We start from the raw sequence: 21,343 nt of genomic DNA, 5'->3' as shown, positions 1-21,343 counted from the left end.
CCCCACCCCCTTACTTCCACAATGATTTGGTCAACCTCAGTCATGTCCCCTGGCTGCCCTTGGGCCCCTGGGGCTCTCATCTCAGAGTTCTTCCCAGCATCCCTCCTTAACGTTACATCCACAAGGCCATTCCTCTCCATTTGGCTCCTACCTAGCAAGAAAATACCTTAATCAATAGTTCAGTTGGTTTTGAGGAGGCTTGTATTGTTAATCCACCAGCCTTATTGCTGTATTGCACAATACCATTAAAAGATTTTTCTGTGTTTTGTCACAAACGTTGAGCACACTGCTGTCTCTTTAGTGCTGTCTGATAGAACTGGATGGGTCACATGTGAGCGCCGTAGAATTTAAATTTTGTTTTCAGCACCTGTTAAATGCACCGCAAGGTAAAAGATCAGCACAGATGAAGAAATAAATCAGGATCTTTATCCCAAAAGGCACAGCCTCGGAGCCCTTTTCTGAAAGGCAATGCAGCGGGGCATAATTCCAAGAGCGTTTTTATTTCTTCAGCGCCACAAGTATGTATGTTCAGCTGAGAAAGCTTATGGCCTCCAAATATTCATCTTGTTTACGCTGTGGGGATATTGCTGTATCCAATCAAAACTCAAAAGTCTGGGGATTTTGCTTATTTTCTTCCTGATTCCTTTCACTGTTTGTGAGGCTCTCCGAATGTTCCTGTGGACAAACAGGGCTGTTTTTCCCGAACGATCTCAAATGCACCAACGCTGCCAAAGTCTGAGGGTGCCGCAACCTTGAGAAAATAATATATATGGAAATGGGAAATCTATAAAGCATCTCTCTTATTGTTCTCCCTGCAGTGTTGTATTTATGTTTAAAAATGATTTTGTCTCCTCAGGATGAAAATATGTAAAGAATATCTTCCTTTTTTCTTTTTTGGAAAAATTATAATATATGAGACTCAGATTTTGAACTAAGAAGTCTGAATATTTAAAAAGAAAAAAGAAAAAAGAAAAAAAGCTGTAAAATCCTTTAGTAGTGGGGTTTTCAACTTTTGAATGTGCCTACAGCCAAGCATCCCAGTGATTGCTTACCCTCTCCAGTTCTGCAATCTCCCCCTAATCTCCCCACAACCATCATCTTCAATTTGCTGAAACTGCCACTGTCCCTCCTCCATCCCAACGATCACAGTAGATATTTTGTCTGTTCTCCCTGCTTTTTGTCAATCTCAGGACTGAAATTTCTTTATTTTAAATGTAGATGGTTGGTTTTCTTTTGACCTCTCGTCTCTTATGTATTATTGTTTGACATAAGTAAATAAAGCAGATGACTTCTATGTCTGTCCTGTTATCCGCATTACTCCTTACTTTCATTCCTTCTTTCTTAAACAATTTTTAAAATCCCTGAAGAAGACCTTGCTGTAATGAAGATAAGCATATCAGTCTTAGGATTCACTTTGTGCATCACCGCCATATGCCGCGGCGACAATCCTTTTCACCTTTACAGCAGTCTATTGCAGCATCGGTAAGGCCTCGCAGTTCATGGCGCATGTGTGGTTTGTGCTTTTGTTGCCAGGCAAGCTTTGGGACACAAAGGAAACAGTAATTTAATAATGTGGGACTGCCTGATTTTTTTTCTTATGTTTTTGCTCTCAAGCAAAGACAAATGCAGGCTAAGTCACAGTATACACAAATTTTCAAAGTGAAAGCATCTCCTTTGATGGTTGGACACACAAGCTGCGGCATAATGAAAGAACAGACCTATAAAATAACCACTGAAAAATTCCCTCCAGTTAAAACACCAAAAACCATTTACACTTGTTTTTTTCACTATATTTAACTCCATCGCTTATATTATATAACAGTCTAATATCAACTCATCTATAGGAATTGTGTGTTGAGAATTTTCCAGCACTCGAAGTAACTCAGCATACACTTAATCTAAATGTTGAACAACACAGGTACCTTCAACACCTCAATATTGACACTTTTCTTCTCTTTTCTCTCCTCACTGCCAGCCTCTCCACCCACCTAAAACATCAGATAAGTCGTAGACTGATGAGCCAGCTGCCTCCACCAGAGCGTGTGGTAGTGGGAGACTGCACACTGATTTCATACACGCTCGCTCAGATAGAAAAAGAGCTCTGTGGAGCAGAAATGCTTCTCTTATTAGCAAAACTCATTCACCTGCACGCCACATTGAGTCCCTGGCAATTTCACAATAAATCATGAGAGATGCCTGTGGAGGCCGGGCAGCCGGCTGAAACTCTGCCATGGCCATGCCCTCGCCTGTCAGTTTAGACACTCTGAATCATTTCGGGTTCAGCGGCCTCGTTTCATCTTAGATGAACTGAAAGGTCATCTCACACGCCGCCTAACCAGTATGTTCCTGGCTCCTCCTCTTCATCGCCCGGTGCGTCAAGTGATTGCTCGCTACGTTTAGAAGCACCCCACTGCGGTGAAATATTTCACTGGGGATCATGGAAGGAATTATTTCGAAAAGACAATTAGCACTGGCTGAATACAGCAGAAAATGTGCTCCTGGAGTTATCTCTCAGGTCTGAGCCTGACATAATCTTCCCTTGTAGAGCGTCATTCAGTAACGATTTATCATCTCTTTTGCAATGAAAGTTGGAGAAATGATTAGTGGGAGTGTCACCAATATGAGCTTTCTTCTCTGTGCTGGTCTGCTGGACCTCAGGCAGACAATTAATGTTGTACTTTAAGTCATCAGACAGTCTGGGCTGTTGTTTGGTGATGAAAGAATGAGCTGGCCCAAGTCCAGTTCAGTATCCACTCATCAGCCTGAACACCTTAAAGCTTAACTGGCCAGACAATAGCGGAACAATTTGTTCTGCCAGTATCTAAGGTGGTTAGTTTACTTTAAACTTTGCTGAGACTGGCAACTTTTCCTTTTGTGTGGTTACTAAATGAAGGGCAGTTACGACATGATCCTTCTTGGCTGTCACTTGGTTTGTTGAGACACATTTGTGGCAGCAAGCATGCACATGCTGCAAGAGAGTGAGCCATTTTGTTAACAGTTCACACTTCCTGTGTAAGTGTGCGGTTCTAGAGTTGCTGACAGTGACACTCGCAGGACCGAGTCCTGCCCTACTTAACAGGCTACAGAGAGGAGGGAAGGCCAAGTTGTCAGCAGCGCTAGGTGCTCACTGCTTAGATAAACCTGGAGGATTAGTGGCCCAGTTAAAGTTGGGGCAAAGAGGATTAGCCTCTTCTCTGAGGTGGCGAGAGATTCCCTGTGTCCTTCAGCGCTGCTGGCCTCAGTGAGCGAGGAGAGAGAGGAGAAGGACAAGAGGTGTCCAGTCAGGCTTTGGTTATCATTAGTGAGAATTGCCGTTCCAGCTCCTCTTTAAATAGGGAAAGGTGAGGTGTAACGATGAAATGTGAAAGGCAATGAACCAGTCCATAAATTGTTGCCAGCTTGTGCTTTCATTAGGAAGGCAAAAGCCCATAATCACTGGCCAGGTGTTTCCAAGGGCATCAATAAGACCTGAGGTCCAGTGGGAAAATATATTTCATTGGCGAACCGCATTCTGTTCACTTTACCATATGTTTTTATAACAGTTAGCCCTCACAATTGATTATTTACAGCTATAATTAAAATATACTATATATAGATGCCCTAGAGTCACAACGGTAGACATGGCTAACACTCTGTCAACTGGAATCTCAACTTGCAACAGCGGTAGAGGAATTTAGAGCTCTGCAGCCATCAGCAGGCCAGAGAAGGAACTGCAAGTGATGCAGATGAGGATTGCAGAGGTCAGGAATACTGCATGAGTTTATGAAAATTAAGGTTCATTTTGACTTTTGTATACATTTTATGTAATTTTAAAACACTGTAGATAATGCAGATCTTAGATTGTAGAATTGTATTTTTTTCATGGAAAGAAAGGGAATATTCTTTATAACTATTATGATAATAGCCTAACTACATATGCTCACTGGCCACTTTGTTAGGCACATATGTTCAATTGCTTATTAATGCAAATCAGTCAGTCACCTCCCGGCACCTCACTGCATTTAGACATGCAGACATGGTCAGGATGACCCGCTGAAGTTCAAACTGAGCATCTGAATGGGGAAGAAAGGTGCTTTAAGTGACTTTGAACATTGCATGGTTGTTGGTACCAGACGGGCTGGTCTGAGTATTTCAGAAACTGCTGATTCACCGGGATTAACCCACACAACCGTCTCTGGAGTTTAGAGAGAATGGAAAGAGAAAAAAGAAAATATCCACTGAGTGGCAGTTCTTTGGGTGAAAATGCCTTTTTGAAGTCAGAGATCAGAGGAGGCCAAACTGCTTCCTGCTGATAGCAAGGCAACACTATCTCAAATAACCACTCATTACAACCAAGCTATGCAGAATACCATCTCTGAATGTGCAACACGTCAAACCTTGACGCAGATGGGCTACAGCAGCAAAAGACCGCATTCTGTGCCACTCCTGTCAGCTTAAGAACAGGAAACCAAGGCTACAATTTGCACAGGCTCACCAAATTTGGACAAAAGAAGATTGCAAAAACAGATGAGTCTGAATTTATGCAGCAACCTTTGAATAGTAGGATAAGAGTTTACCATAAACAGCATGAACACGTGGCTCCATCCTGCCTTGTATCAATGGTTCATGCTGATGCTGGTGATGTAATGGGGTGGGGATATATTCTTGGCATGCTTTGAACTCCTTATCATTGTTCAAACCTCACAATTTACCTTGGTATTGTTGCTGACCATCTGTATCCCTCTATGACCAAAGTGTACCCATCTTCTAATGGTTGCTTCCGGCGAGATAACGCACCATGTCATGAAGTTCAAATCATTTCAAACTGGTTTCTTGAGGATTAAAATGAGCTCACTATGCTACTGACTGCCTCCACAGTCACCAGATCTCAATCTAATAGAGAACCTTTGGGAGATTTGCATCATGGATGTGCGGCTGGCAAATCTGCAGCAGCTGTGTGATGCTATCATATCAACATGGACCAAAATCTCTGAAGATTACCTTGTTGAAACTGCGCATTAAAAATTAAGGCAGTTCTGAAGACATAAGAGGTCCAATCAGGTACTGGCAAGGTGTAACTAATAAAGTGGCTGGGGACTATTATTAAATGCAAACTAAACAACAGAAGTCATAAACTGATAGCAATTATTGGCACAGAAGAAAAGGAATCCTTTCAGCATTTCCTCAGATGGATTAAACCACATTAGACCGTCGTCTCACTCACTGTGGTCTAATGTCAGGTTTTATTTACCTTTGGGAGTAAAATAGCAACATGGATTTTTAATCATTCAAAACCTAACTGGAAAGTATTTTCTGTAGAAAAAGCACCCAAAAGACAAACAACATATAAAACACAGTCAGTGTTTACTGTTCTGTGCAGCAACGTACAAACAGTATAAAAATGAACAGTCATAGATTGGAAATGTAAACATAATGTGACTTTTAACAGTAATGAATAAGTGAAAATGAAATGTACAGCCCATCAGCTGTTGTGTAATGCAGTAACACAAACAAGCAGTGTTTTTAAAAACAAGCTATATAGGGCAAGGAGCCAATTGCAATGAAAACACTGCAGCAAATAAGGGGAAGTACATAATGGAGGGACTGAGAGTTGATTATGCAAATACCCCAGCTGCAAAAGAACACGGAAGGCTATTGTCTTCCATTTGCATACTTGCTTGACAACTATAACCTGCTCATCATGCCCACCATGTTCAGAATAATGTCTCTGTATACGTGTAATAATGTAAATAGTGTTTCAGTCCAAATGACGGCTGTGTCTGCCTAAGCTGGAATTCCTAGCCTGAGATTGTCAAAGTTTGGAAACTATTTAATTAATATCATATAAAAATGGAAAGAAATAGACTTTCTATAATAGATGTGTCCTCTTTGCAGACACTGCTCCCCTACACTTTAGAAAATGAACATTTAAATCAGCATGTGGAGCGTAATTAAGAACACACGGGGGAGGACTTTGCAAAACACAGTAAGAAAATTAAAAGTGAAAAAGTTCTATTCTATAAGTCTATAAATATTTATTGATATGTTTTCATAAAGAAGTATCTCTTATTGTAAATATAGGTGCAAAGTTTTATTACTATCACAAAAAATGCAATAATATTGTAATTATGCTTCTGCTAGCCTGCTACGATTGTGTTTTCGAAAGTATATGGCACTGTAAATGCTGAAATATTCTCGCTTTCTTATATCCCTGAGTATTCTGACACTGATGTCTGAAAAGTGGAGGTACAGTACATTTTTTTGAGATTTTCCATTCTTATGTGACAAGTACAAAACAAATTACAGCTCCCTGCTTACAAAACACATTTTTTGTTATCCTTTTTTGGTCTCAGGGTTAGTTTCTAACAGCATTTAATGTCTTTAACTCGGCAATTCTTTATCCAGTGTCTCTGCATGTCGTCTGTCCTGTTACACAGAGTGTGCTGCTTTTATATTCGCGACAGCTTTTCTGAACAAAAGGCACAGGAGACGCGTGCAAATTAGTACACTTATTGGCCAAATCGTTCCCTGCAGAGTGATTTCACTGATGCTGATGGCTTTCTGCTGTCTCCTCATCACAAGGACAGCACTCATCATCTGCGGGAATCAGTGCCTGGGTGACAGCAGCTCCATCTCCACCGCGAGATCATGAGACTGAGAGCCTTTGCTCAACTCCACCGCCCGCGGGACCACTGTGGACCAGCGATCTAAGGCCGATAACAAGGAAGATTAAATGAATGTGTGGTCCAGATGAGTGTACATTGTATCTGTCTTTTTATTTAACCACGAGAATGCAACGAGAATCTCTCACCTCTCCTCAAAGCTCTAACGCCCTGCTGCAACCCGTTGGCTTGGATGGTATCACTCTTTCCCGGATCCTCGTTAATTATCGCCAGGTTCTGATTCCAGTGACACCAGTTAACCTCGTCCACCCTGATTACATAAAAGGACCCCATTAGCAATGAGATTTCTTAGTTGTAGCGCCGGCGCTGTTGAGTGGCACAGATTACGAATCAGACAGATCACCTGAAACACCAGCGCCGATCAGATGTGCCATCATAGTTCTTCCCCACCGTCACCATCTCTCCAACTCGAAAAGACTTGCGAAGACAGACCGGGAACGAGCGCTCGATGTCCAAGATAGTCGTTGCCCACTGGGAGTACAAATTATGAAAAATATTTGAAGTAAACAGAAACTATCATAACAAAGCAGATTTTGAAATTCAGCAGTAAAGCTGTAACCACAAGGGCAGCTTAATTACTGGTGGTTGTAAATTAGGGAAATATAACACAACATTTTGTCAGTGCTCGTTTACAGTTAAATACTCACAGATTTGGAGCACTTTGCCACCAAAAATAACAACATGAACTGATCTCATAAGTTTTAAAGTAAAGGTAAAATTATAGCCTAAAAAAAGTACATTTGGGATCCCAGAAATGGGTCTTCTATCACTGTTAATTGTTCTTAAATGCTGGATTTACTTGTAGTAGATGCTGTCTGTTATTATTATCAATATTATTATTATTTGCTGCTTTTTGAGTTATATTTGTATTGACATATTGTGTCTAACCAGGGACAAGGTCTGCAAACTAGTGAACTCCTGCATCAGCTGCATTTTTGTTTAAAGCAATGTTAATATCTATTGTCCCTGTTTTATGTATAAATAAATATCAAGAAGTTCTTGATAGTTTGCCATAAAAAATTTGTACATGTTATTATCATTATGTCTAGAGAATAAATCTTTGGCAACTATATGCTTCACAAACTGAAGATTTCCACAGGATGAACTGCAGCCTGATCTCACTGACACGTTTGAGGGATGCTGCAGCCCTCTTAATCACAACATAGTCATATTCTGAACTCTGTCATCTGTTTGACTCCACCAGTGTATGCCCATGCTACCGTGTCGTTTTATCCGTTTGTGCTGTTGGCATACTGATATGTTTAATCACAACGAGGAAAGTAACCAAATACGGGTGGCAGGTGTTCATACACTAAACATGGGTCATTTTAGGCCGTTGTTAGGTGGTTGTTATGCATGTATAATTCAACTTCTCTGGATATGAATGAGACGTTACTGTGTGAATTTAATACGATTCAGTGCTTTCATCAAGTGTTGTAGGTACATTAAAGCCAAAAAACAGGTGTGAGCTTGTTGCTAGGTGGTTGCCAAGTAAAGTGATGGTGTAATAATATACACCATTTTCTGGATTTAAATATGACATTAGTTTGGTGAAATGAAAAATGATACAATGGTCATATAAGGTGTTATAGGTGCCTAAATGCTAAAACAGGTTATTTTATCATCATCATCATCTTTATTTATAAAGCACTTTAAAAACAACCACAGCTGACACAAAGTGCTGTACTAAATTACTAAATAATACAATTACATTAGATAAAAATAAAAGCCAAATTAAAGAAGAAAAAAGGTAAAATAATTAACTAGTTAGTTAATAAACGGTTTAATTTAAAAAAACAAACAAAAAAAACAACTAAGTCTCACTACGGTCAAAAGCCAAAGAATAAAAATGGGTTTTAAGACATGTTTTAAAAGTGGACAGTGAAGGGGCCGCTCTAATGTGCAAGGGCAAGTTTTTCCATAATTTAGGAGCAACAATAGAAAAGGCTCTGAGCTTCCTCCTGGATCTCAGTACTTTGTTACGTGTTCTCTTTTACAAGTTCCTGTTATGAGTTGTGCTGCGGGATTTTGAACCAGCTGCAGACGTGAGAGCAACGACTGACTGACCCCCACATAAAGTGAGCTACAGTAGTCCAAACAGAAAGAAATAAAAAAAAAACGGGGGAAATGAAAGCATTTTAGTCTGTTGCTAGGCAGATACTGGGCAACATGATGCTGTGCTAATAGCTGAGTTAGATAAGAACCTTCAGGGGCCTAAGATGCACCTGTGCTCAAGTCTGGTTGATCATGTAGGAGGAGCGGGCAGACAAAATAAAAAGAAGAAAGACACAGACAGAGGTGCTTTGTATTACAGTAAGTTATGGTTCTATAATTTTAAATAATCATCATGCTCTTTAAAATAAAACTTGTCAGTAGACACTGAGACCACAAATGTGTTAGGAAAGTCAAAAATCCAGAGTGCAGGAAGTTTATTTTCTCATTGGCTTCTATGTAATCAAACTCGTTTATGCTAGCAGAAGCGTCGCCCCCTGCTGGCAGTTATAAGGCTTTCATTTCTTTTCCATTTAAATTATATGTTTAAATGAGCCTCGTTTTTCGTCGGCTTCCACAAACAACTGACTCACCTGAAGCTTCCAGATTTTTTTGCTCTCCTTGGAGACCTGACCCACTGTCTCCCCCATCAAAGCGATCAACATGTTGAGTAGCAGCACGAAGGTGAGAATGATGTAAGTAACTAACAGGATGAGAAAGACGACTGGATCCTGTGCACTGTAGATCATGTCCAGGTCTCCCATCCCAATGGTGAGCTTGAAGAGGTCCAGAAGGAAAGTGCTGAAAGTGTTATTGTCCCTGCATGCAGGGTAGGTTGTTTGGTCGGTTGGACAACTACCGTTACACACTGGGCACACTGTCAGCAGAGATACCAAGGCTGTGGGATGGAAACAAAAGGCAGGTTGGCTAAGAGTCTGTGAGCACTTACATGAACATTAACCTGAGAGGCAAGTTCTACCAGTCTGATTATTATAAATATGATGCTACAGCCAGCAGAATGTGTGATTATCATAAGGATTGAAAGCAGTTACTAAAAGTGTGACGATTGTATAATTTTTTTCAAGGTGCTGTTGTCCCAGTAGCTTACCTGATGCAAAACCGATCATGAAGAGCACATACACCAGCAGAAACCTGAAAAGGTCCTTGATAAGAATCTAAGAAGAAAACAAATGTTAAGACACACACAAGCCTTTGGATGTCTTGCATTTTTTTAATTAGCTGTCCATTTTCACAGTCTAACCTTTTGTATCATGATGCTGTAGGTGCCCGTGAGCTTCAGGCCCCTGGTGAAGTAAAGTGTGTTCATCCAGCCCAGGGCGAGTGCAAACACCATGACAGAGACGTAGGCCTTAATGCCAGACAGGTAGAGAGCAGCTGTGACTATGATCAATACAGAGTAGATGAAGCTAGAGAGGACAGAGAATAACTTTGTCAGTAAACCAGTATCACTGGTGAATTGTGTAATACTGAAGTAGGGATGATGGCAGGAAGATACGACTGCTGGCATTTGGCATTTTAACAGAATGTATACATCACGGCTAATGATCTAAATCAACACAGTTCAGAGAGGATGCTCGACATCCTCTGCTCTGTGTTTGGATCATGGGTTTAACTAAAGATTTAAAATATAAAACATGCCAGCGAGGAGGCTGACAAATTAATTAGATGACTCAATTAAAAGGATGCGAAATTTGCCTCGGGTAAAAGCCAGCAAACGATATAGCGGAGGTGAGGATCAGAGCCTGTGAGTACAGAGGATGGAGACTTACTACAGCAGTTGAAAGGATCCATCAATAAATAAAGACTTCACCCCAGGGCACTTTTTTAGGAAGAGGTCCTTAATCTGCAAAAAGAAAAAAAAAGTGAGAGAAATATTTCCACAGTGACAACAACACTGCTGAACAGGCTGAAAGAGACTGGGAGAAAGCATCAACCAAGCGATGGTCAGAATATAACAAGAGGTCGGAGGGCACACACTAACATTTGTGAGGAAGAAGAAGATTCCTGATGCCAGTGTGACAATCTCCCCGGCCATCCGCCAGTAGTCAGACGATGTGGTACGTGGGTATGGAGGCTGGAAGGAAGAACATCTGAACATCTTAGCAAAACACACAAGAAAAGCATCATATGCAGAATGTTTATAAGGAAAAAAGTGACTATGACCAAAAATTAAAGGATTAGTTTATCTTTTTGGAGGCCTATGTGGCTTCACTTCCTCGCTGAGAGTTGGATGAGAAGATTGCTATCAATCTTATATCTATCAGAATAAACCCCAAGCCTGCAGCTTTTATCTTAGTTTAGTATTAGCATGTAATCCCCCGTAAGATTTCAATTTGTCACATTTTACTCTGGAGTTTCACATTTCAAAGTTTGGATAGAGGTATGCTCACTGTTTCCCTCCTGCTTATGCTAAATAAAGATAACTGTCAGCTGCCTGTAGCTTAATATTTATTGTAAAGATATGAGAATGCCATCAATCTCCTTATCTGCCTCTTGGCAGGGAAGCAGATCCCCCGCACCCCCAAAAAAGTAAATATTCTTATAATGTAGAGCACTGAACTCCTGTTAGTGCAGAACTGAGCAAATATGGGACATAAAATTGCTGCTATAGCAGAGGATACATTGTATTTTATACATGAGACAGAACATAAAATTAAATCCCTGCAATGATAAATGAAAATATTCAAGTGGTGTCTTGAAAAGTCATTTTCAGTCATTTCACACCTACCTTTCCATCTGTTGGTTGGTAATAAGCCACCAGGGTGAATATGATCATGGTGATGAGGTAGGAGAACACACTGATGTAAAAAGTGACAGCAGCAAACCTTTTCCATTTGGCCCTCAACAGCTCATTGATGGGCTCCACTGCCAGCATCTCATGGCGGTTCTGACAACAGAGGACCAAAAACATGATGCTAATAGATGTGATGAAAACATAAAAACATAAATAAATCCTGATATTTGTATATGTATACAATGTGCCAGGTTTCCCGTGTATTTTTTATGCTTAGTTTAGATGTTTTAATAATCAAACGGTGGGCTCAAAAACCTTAATTTCAAGTTTTGAAAGAAAAAAACTAAGAAAATACTGTCTTTGTTTACCTCATTGTGACTGGTGTAGACAAGGATTTCCAGCACAGATGGCTCCTCGCCACATGTATCCAGTGAAGAGAGATCATAGAGGGAGGAGTACACTGGACCATAGGCCCAGTCCTTAAACTTACGGGACAGATGACGAACTTCCTCGTCTTTGATCTCACGTCGGATAATGTGTTGAAAAATCTGGAGGAACATGAACAAGGTGGCCTAAGCATCTTTGATCTGGACTTTCTATAATAAGTGAAAATGATGCTTAAAACATTTTATCTACCCCTATCTTGCCCAATCTGGCAGCCATCATGAGAGGCGACATGCCATCATTGTTCGGCACTGTCTCCAGGTTGCAGTCTGGGTAAAGCTTGGCAGTCTTGATTAGCAGCAGGTCGTACATCTTTGTGAGGAAACGCGTGTTGTCCTTGGTGTTGTCTGCAATGTGCACCAGCGCGTGCAGCACCGTGTTTCCACGTGAATCCTGGCGTCGCAGGTCAGCTTTCTTGTGTGGATTCTCCGTCAGGTAGTGCACTATGTCAGGCTGGTTCGTGCAGGCAGCCAGAGAGAGAGGCAGCTCACCTGGGCAAACAGACAGAGAGTGTGTGTGTGTTCACTTAATTCTGAAATCACAGGAGATTATTAGGAAAGCTGCATTTCAGATTAAAAATAAGCAAACCAACAGGAGGGTTAATTAGGAACTGTAGCTGGTGTCTGTATGTCCCTGCAAAGCATACAAAACATGGATCAAAGATCTGACTTAAATCCCCCCTATGAAAACAGCACAATTAGCAGTTGTTTGAGGGAGGGGCGCAATGGGGCCAGAGTGCCAAAAGCAGCTGCTGAAAATGAGCCGTTGCCATGGGTGACAGATTACTTTGTCACCCCGCATAGAAATGCTCCTCTTCATGGATTTGCACGGGTGCATGCAGAGTGTTAGCGTGAGTCTAAATCCCATTAGCCATCAGCCCTGCCAGGTTCCTGTACACCTCACTGCAAAGCTCCGCAGCAAATTACTCACACTGTGCCCGGACACGCTGGGATTTGGGAATGACAGCCATGCTAAGTGCAAATAGAAATCATCCCCTGTTTGATGAGTAAGGAGTGTGATGCTCGATTGTGACCATACAGACAATTTTTAAATTTGGTTTGGGTAAAAAATACAATAAAATTTTTAAATAAAAGTAAAAATAGAGCCCATAATGTAGCAAATCTACTTGTCTTTTGACGTTTTAGGAGAAAAACAATGTGCATCATTTATATTGTTCGATTGCAATTAAAAATGATAACATGTATATAAAGACATTTTTTTCTGGGTACTTCACACAGCTGATGTCAAACCTGTTATATGCTGTCCCTTAGTAAAATCTGAACATTACCCAGCAGAGGGCAGTGTTGGGTTTACTTTACCGGCTCTGATGTAGTTCCCCTACTGCTGTTAGCAGGTCAATGAGGTGCTTTGCACCAGCAGAGGATGTTTACATTTCTCAAATGCAGGACACAGACACCTTTCACTGGATGCAGTCCTTGAACAGCTGACATAAGGTTCGTCTTTTCATGTGTTTTCAGAGCGTGACTAATGAAAGCTCCTCAATATGTCAAAAAAAATCTGGGTAGAGGTAAAGGTGGAGCTCACCGCTGGACCACAGCAGTACCCTGAGTGTATTGGCTCTGCCAAAATGTCACTTCATTTCTCCATGGAAACAGCTGTTTATTTGCCAGAAAAATACTCCATGCGTTAACTACTTGATCTTGGCAGCTCCTGCGTTGCGCTGATGTGAATTCTGCATTGTAAAAAAGCTGAATAACCGCTTATGAGCAAAGCAGTGAGAGTGGAAATTGAAAATGTGACCGGTGAAGTCATACAAACCTCAAACAAACCTCCCAATTATATAAAGATTATATGCATTTCCAGGACTCTGTATGTGTGGCTGACTGGGACTGGGAATAGGTGCGCTAAAAGTAGAAAAACAGAAGCACATAAGTTTTTATGTGCTTACAAAGGTCTTTACCAAAGTAGAAGTAACCACCCTCGTCTTTGGGCTGGAAGAAGCGTCCCCTCGCCTGGGCATGAACGTCAGCTCCCTTTTCCACCAGCAGCTTCACATACTGCTTACAGCGTCGTTCGATGGCAATGTGGAGCGCTGTCTGGCCTGAGAACGCCACCGAACCCAGCAGAAGAAATATTACGTTATGTCATACCACTGCTTTGTGTTAATTAAATCAATGTGGAGTAAGGGTTGGGTTTGTGGACAGGTTTTCAGGAGCTCAAAGTTTTAGTAACTGTCTTCTACAATATTTCCCAAAAGTGCAAAAAGGAGTAAAAGCTCAGAGGTTACACTGAGTGACCTAACAACTCATTTTTTGTCACAAGGTGCTACTGTCTCACAGCTAACAGTGTAAGGAGTGAAAGCCAAACAAATGGTGTCTGGACAATTCAGGGTTCCAAGACATTGCAAACATATTAACTATAAACACATTTTCCCCTGCCAGCTGTAACTCAGGGCAAGAAGAAGGGACAGCAGCCCTATATACTAACCGCAAAATTCACATTAATTTAAAGCACAAATGCATTTTCTGCAACTGCATGTGGTCGTTTTGGGATTATTTTCATACCTCTGTAGTAGACGTCCCTGAAGGGCGTATTTATGAACTCTCTGAGACTCCCATTCTTCTCTGCTATGTCCACCAGCACTGGGATGGTGTTGTTCTGACGGCCATAAAGGTTCATCAAAGCTTTTGGCAGACATGTCTTACCTGTGTATGGCTCTGGTAGAAAGAAAAAAGTTTACCAAAAAGAAAAAGAAAAGACTTTAATCCAGACATATTTTGTTTAGAAAGGGATTTTATTTCTTTATTTAATCTAATCTAAGTGTGATACAAAAGCTTCCAATACCCCTTTAGGCCTCCAGCATCCAAGGCTACCCCAATCCTATCAGATGTGCTGTAGTACACCCCAGAACATGTACACGATAAATTAGCCCAAGTTTTGGGAAATAAATCAGTATTTGGGATTTACAGTAACAGGCTGTTAAAGACAGGGGTCAAACAAGCCCTTTTAAACAAGCTATTATGAGATTCTGAGCCTAAAAATAAAGCACTATTTAAACTCTCTCACAGAGGCCACAGTTTGCTGTGATTTCTCTGTGCTGCCTGACATAAAGCTCCTCAGACACACACAGGAAGCTTTGCACTGGGTCACACAAAGACTCTAACGTCATTCCACCTTTTCCTCTTAATATTGTCAGAGTCAAAACCAGATAGAGACAGGGAGAGGCGAGGAAGTGCAAAAGGTCAAAGGAGCCGGAGGACAAAGCTGAGCGCAGAGCTGACAAAACTTAAAAAACCCCCAAAAACATTAGAAAGAGTAGGAAACAAATATGAATCAACTGCATCTTAAAACGTACCTCTGAATTCCTCATCGGTTAACCTCTTGTTGTTACTTTGCAGGTACTGCAACAGGCCCTCGAGTTCCGCGGGGTCTCCACGTGACACACAGTCGAAGAGAAGCCAGCGGTTGAATACTTTCACGACTTTTGGAGGATCAGAGCTCTGGCTCTCGTCACAGGATGCCTCTGTTTTACTGAGATGACACAGAAACAGGATTTACGTTGCGTTACATGTTCCAACTGAACTGATGATCCAACAAGAGCAGGAACTCCCTGTGAACCAGTGAATTTTTAATATTTCACTGATAGAACATTAAGATTTTTTTTTTTACTTACAAACTATATAAGCAATCAAACAGCCTTCACTGCTCCAATAAATAGACCTCTGTGCGTATGGGGCAGGTAGGGCAGCCAGGAACAGACAGCAGCCTTAATATTACCTCAGTGGCTGCAGGGGAAACAACAACATGCTCTCTGTTGGCTTTTAGGGACTGTGCTTCACACACAGTGCGTCTCTATGTGTTCAAACTGCACCACTTCATGTGGCACACCTCTGTCTGCAGAGTGGCCAATGTGGGAGGATTTTGTTTTTAATGACAAAACTTTTCCAAACTAGCCCTTTTGTCCACGGATAAAAATCCAGTATATTTTAACGACAGAAAGGTAAACGCCTAAGGCGAGATGTTTGAATCATTTGAATCATTTTCCATGTTTCCTGGAAGCACACAAATGTTGCAGTTTGAGAACAGCTTAGATCTTTTCTCTCACCCTCTTGGGAGCTTCTTTCTGCGTCTCTTCTGGTTGCTTGAGCTTCCGTAGGTGCCATAGTCAAAGAGTGAGTCCATGGGTGCTTTCTTGGGAGCAGGAACCACATTTGACTCATATATGGTGGATTCCAGGAGGTCCATCGGGTTGGATATGCCCTTCTTGAAAGCACCGTGGAACTTCATCCGTAGGTACTGTCTGCTGTCTGCGGGGTGGCCCGGCTGGGCCGGCTCCAGAATTGACTCCTGACTCGAGTCCTGAGTTGCTGGGGATCCATCCTGGCTCTCGAACAGGTGTGAGAGCTCAGATAAAGGGAAGGCTCCATCACCCTCAGGCTGAGCAGCCTCACTGTCTCCCAAATCCACCGAGAGAGTGTCTCTGGTTGGTTCAGAGCTGATGGTGTTGGCCTTGGGCAAGGCAAGGTGCCGCCTTTTGAAGATAGCAGATCGCCCCTGGAATACAAATGATAAAAATATTGTGAGGAAGCAGCAGGTTCTTTAAATGTCACAAAGGTCTTGTTTAAAACAAAAAGATAAATATTAAATCTGTTTATTTATGTAGAAAAATAACTTTTTCTAATATATTAATAAAGAAAGTCCCAGCTAGAATATTTGATAAGGATCTTTGGTCATTTCATTATTACTATTATTTTATTTCAAGCTCTTGCTTACTATTACAAGAGAGAGAGCTGAGCTGTATTTAATTATAGTGGACCTGACCATTTTCTGAGGTCACATTAGGAAGGAGGATATAAGACACAAGCACAGTCTCCAGTGGTCACCATCGCAAAGCTGCTTGCTGAAGGGTAAAAGCCTTAGAAAGGCGTCAGTGACTCCCATTTATATGCTGTCTGTATGAAATGGTATTAGACATGCAATTTTAAAAAACAAGTTGGTAAAAATCCCAAGATACTGATCAATACATTAAAAAAAAACCCAGATTAAATACTTTATATGGCATTTGCTGTGCAGGGTTAAATTAAACTGTAATATGCCAGTTTTATTTAACACTGCACAGCAGTGCTTTTAACATTAGACAATATGATGAGCAAACTGCACTCAGCAACACATTATTCTGACTAAAGAGAAGATGTATTAAGACTGCAATTACCACAGTGGCACTTGAAATCCACATTTAAAGCGTAAAGTAGATTTAACATCATGCATTTAGGAGTGCTCTGTACCTCATTCATCCCTTTTATCACAATGATGTGCCAAATTCCTCTTCGGGGGGAAACTGGAAATGATGCTGAAGCATGTGGGCGCTGTGCAGAGCAAAGAAAAGTAAGCATCAAGTGAAACAGTGGCACAAGAGTACAGACGAAACATCGGTATGTCCCTAGTGATACAACAAGAGTGTCTGTGTTTAGAGGAGGAATGTATGGAAAACTTTAAAAAAGGAGCAATGCCAACATCAGTACGAGTCTTGACTCCCATTGGTCGGTTGAGCGTGTTTTCTCTAGAAGGCAGAATCACACCACCTTCCTGTTTAACACGGGACATTTAGTAAATGAATGCTCTGAATGTTTTCCTATTACAGATGCGTATATTATAGTATCTCTATGCAAAACACATGCACACACACAGTACAGCTGCAGCATACTCTCACACTTTGTGCAGCATGGACTTAAAAAAAAAAAAACAGGTCTTTATGAATTTGCTCAAGACAGCCAACCAATCTAAGCCAAACTCTGCTGTAAAAGAAGCAATACAAACAAGAAACCTGGGGTCCCACTGAAGCAGGAGAAATGACTCACAGCCCCTTTTGACACACTGGATTATCATGCCTTTACACCTCAGTGGGCATTTGATGGTAAAAAGACAGGCATAACAAAAGGCTGCCCCTGATTATTAGAAGACTGAAACACGAAGAGCAAAGACTGCTTTACTAAGGGTTTAGTGATAGGATGGGATCATAAAACATCAAGTTGATCCAAGGCTCATATCATCCATTAATGGGGTCCAGAAGTAGAAATTCACTTTTAAAAGTTTCTCAGTGTGAGTGACACTGAGGGTCCCCTCAGGGATGTGGGATTTCCTGCTTTGCCAGAGCTAACGTGACATTATCCAGAGCCACAGAGCGTGACGACTGTGCCAAACGAGCGCAGGAAAGAAGAGCAAGCAAAAGAACAAGATTAGAATTATGATTTTGAGTAAGTCGTTAGTTGAAATACATTTTAAGAGTTCGAAAGATAATAGCGTAAAAAATACAAACATCTCTTTTATATTTATTCATAAGTGAGAAAATAAAAGAACACGGGAAAATATTTTTATATTTTTAAAAGCACAAAAACGACGTTAAAAATAAATTATGATGAAAACTAATAAGAAGAATAATGAACATACAAATTCATATCACTTTTTCTATACTAAGGTATTATTATAAAAAAAAAAGTTTGTGCGCAACTCTCATTAATTATTCAGCTAACACAGATACAGTAAAATATATATATTTTTTAATTTCTTTAGCAGAAGAAGCCGTTAAAGAGTATGGCATATTCCTTACCTTCCTCTAACCAGTAAATCCAGTTTTCATTTTCTTAGAAATGTTTACAGCCTGCTCCGTAACTTTATCCCATAGAACGTTTGGACGTGTTTTCTCTGATCTACTGTGCGCTCCTTGAATGCATCTTCTGCTTTAATGCAACTCCAGGCATCCAGATGAAAGTGAATTACCTAAAACAGTTGCCCTAAAGTCTCACAGAACAACGGCCGCTTTCACAAACTTTGGGTGGGACAAAGTGACCACATCCTTGCCTCAAAGCAGGAGCCAACACGGAAGTTTTGAGGTGAAGTACCACGTGTGGCCGCCAGGTGTTGACTCCAATGCCGCTCGAGGCTGACTTCACTGAAGTCTCCGGATTTTTCCTGGAATTACAAAGACACCTGAGCACAATTTACATGCCATTACAAGCCACTATGGTGCACCAGGAATTTTCTCCTCTTCTTGTACCGCCATAAACAACAGTTCCGAGCTGACGTTATCTGTTTCCTTGTTTGTTTGTTTTATGTCTACAGTACCTCTCATTCTGTCATATCAACATTACTGTGCAAAAGTCAGGAGTCATTCTTTATATTTTGGTTACAGTGAGCAAAAATATAAAGAATGGAGCCAGAATTCATGTCATTTTTTAAAAGTAGTTTTGAGCAATAGTTCTCCAGGCTTTCTGAAAGTCTTTTTAAAAAAATTCTTTGGACATTGGATGCTTTTTGAGTCCAGTCCTTGCACCATATCATTTTCACAGGTACAGTATGCTTTTTGTTTGTTAAGCCACTTAACACTGACCTATGACCCTTCCATGCATAAAAAGACACCTAACTCAAGGGATCAACCAGTGTTTTGTTTGACAGCTTAGGAAAGAAACTATTTTAAATTCTATCTTTAGTCTCTTTGTTAATAGCAGCCTGTCACAAAACATATAATTTGTGCTGATTTACTCAGCTGAATCTATTGAAAATGTCAAGATAACACAGTTTGACAGGCACAAAATAGTATTTTTGCATTAACAAGGTGGTCTCAGTGAAAGGGTGGCTGTCAAGAAACCATTCTTATGGAAGGGAAAGAGGGAGAAAAAGGCTAAGGTATGCCAAATCATACAAGAACTGGACTGGGTAGGACTTATGGAGTACTGAATTTCAATGTGAAATTTTTGGTTCAAATCATCGTTGTCAGAATGTACAGAGGAGGTCAGGGGAGAGAGGTGCAACAGTGTCTACACCCATCTGTAAAACACAGAAAAACTTGGTGCGTTTCAGGCCGGGATGTTGTAATCTTGTCAAAACTGATGAATTATGAAAGCAAAAAAGTGCAGTCAGACTTTGATCCACCCTGCAAAACCATCTGGAAAGCATCTGATTGGCAACAGCTTCAATTTTCAGCATGTCAATGATGAAAAATGTAAATTTGATAGAATTGTGCAAAGTCTGCTTTTTGCCTTATATGCTGTATTTCCATGAATATTTGCACACAGTTCAATAAATCACTGCACTTGTTTTCTTTTGCACCACACTATTCTGGAATTTTCATTTTATTTTGAAGGCATCTAATTTTATGCTAAACCAAAGCAGAGATTGAAAGTTAAGTTAATTGTTAACCTGGTTTTCTGTGCCAAAAACACATGAATGCACTGCTGAAACAACATACCTTCACACAGCAGCAGTTTGTCAGATTCTGACACTCTATTCCACTCTTCAAACTCGCACAATGGAGCGGAGAAGAGTTTACTCAATTCCTATGAGGAGGGTGTGGCAAGACCAATAAAAGGAACATGAGGCGCTATACAAAAGAACAAGAATGTCTGAGCAGTTATCAAAACAAAGAGCCACTTCTTTTGATGTTGTGATTTACTGCTTTTAAAGCTGCTTCACTGTGTATAGTTTATCACTGACCCCCACATAATGTAAAAAAGCTTTAGCATTTAAGGTTAGCCCAAGCACTGAGATTGCTGTAAAAATAGAGATGTCTTATTGTAAAAATATTGACAAACAAAACTGTCGTTGGTGGTCACAGAGAAGATTACTATCAAAAAGTATTTCATTACTAGTATAGTACAAAATTTGAGCCACCCTTCATTTCTTTTATATTTTGCTAGAAAAATTGGAAACAAGTGCAGCGATTTAGTATAAACATTAAACGTGGAAACACAGTATATAAGGCAAAAAACTGAGGTTATAAAATTCTAATGAGTTTGAAAGTCAGCATTTGGAATGGCCATCTTTTTCTTCAACATGACCTGGAAAGCCAAGCTTCCCTGTATCTTAATCCATGTTAAAAAAAAATCCCGGTGAGGAAATCCAAGTAAGTTGATTCTGTTACTGTAACTAAAAATGTCACATTTAGATTCGTCACTCCATGAAACCTGTTGCCACTGATTTTCATTCCAGTTCTTGTGTAATTTTGGGTCTCTGTTTCTCTTCCTTAACAATGCCTATTTGACAGCCACCCTTCCACTGAGATCACCTTATTGGTGCAAAAATACTATTTCATGCCTATCAAACTGTGTTAGCGTTGGCATTTTTCAGCAATTCAGCTAAAGAAATAGGGAGAAATTATATGTTTTGTGACAGGCTGGTAGTAGACAAGTTCCTAAAGATAGAATTTAAGATAGTTTCTTTCCCAAGTTGTCTTTTAGGTGGAGCGACAACACTGGCTCATCCCTTGTGTCGGGTGTCTTTTTTATGCATAAATAGGTCATAGGTCAGTGTTAAGTGGTTTAGCAAACAAAAGCACTCCTTTGAAAATGATACGGTGCAAGGACTGGACTGAAAATGAGTGAAAAATCAGCCAATGGTTAAAGAGAAACTTTGAAAGACCTTCTGAAAGCATGGAGAACTATTGCTCAAGGCCTCCTTTTAAAAAATGACAAGAAAGTCTGGCTTCTTAGAAGCAAAATATAAAGAAATGGGGGTTGAACAATACACATTAATT

General features: G+C 40.5%; 1 protein-coding gene across 1 annotated transcript; it reads right to left on the bottom strand.

The window, feature by feature from the left end:
- Nucleotides 1-5,326: 5,326 nt before the first annotated feature.
- On the bottom strand, nt 5,327-18,829 carry trpv4 (transient receptor potential cation channel, subfamily V, member 4). The gene is made up of 17 exons (XM_082555204.1): nt 18,422-18,829; nt 17,100-17,180; nt 15,920-16,368; nt 15,170-15,345; nt 14,379-14,531; nt 13,775-13,915; nt 12,046-12,344; nt 11,778-11,957; nt 11,404-11,562; nt 10,657-10,749; nt 10,445-10,518; nt 9,916-10,081; nt 9,763-9,829; nt 9,248-9,552; nt 7,006-7,133; nt 6,791-6,912; nt 5,327-6,686 (listed from the first exon to the last, which is right to left on the bottom strand). The coding sequence occupies exons 2-17, from the start codon at nt 17,106-17,108 to the stop codon at nt 6,586-6,588; spliced, it is 2,622 nt and encodes an 873-aa protein (XP_082411330.1). The 5' UTR covers nt 17,109-17,180; nt 18,422-18,829; the 3' UTR covers nt 5,327-6,585.
- Between the last annotated feature and the right edge of the window lie 2,514 nt (nt 18,830-21,343).

This window comes from Aulonocara stuartgranti, assembly GCF_965226115.1.
Source record: "Aulonocara stuartgranti genome assembly, chromosome: 12".
Lineage (NCBI taxonomy): Eukaryota > Metazoa > Chordata > Actinopteri > Cichliformes > Cichlidae > Aulonocara > Aulonocara stuartgranti.
Note: the sequence above shows the minus strand (reverse complement) of the source record. Positions and strands in the feature narration are given on the sequence as shown.

Excerpts from the sequence above, each read along its gene's own strand:
- trpv4 (XM_082555204.1), bottom strand. Across the intron at positions 11,958-12,045 it reads CCAGATTGGGCAAGATAGGG|ATTTTTCAACACATTATCCG; the intron begins GTAGATAAAATG and ends ATGTTCCTCCAG. Across the intron at positions 6,687-6,790 it reads CGTTAGAGCTTTGAGGAGAG|ATCGCTGGTCCACAGTGGTC; the intron begins GTGAGAGATTCT and ends TATCGGCCTTAG.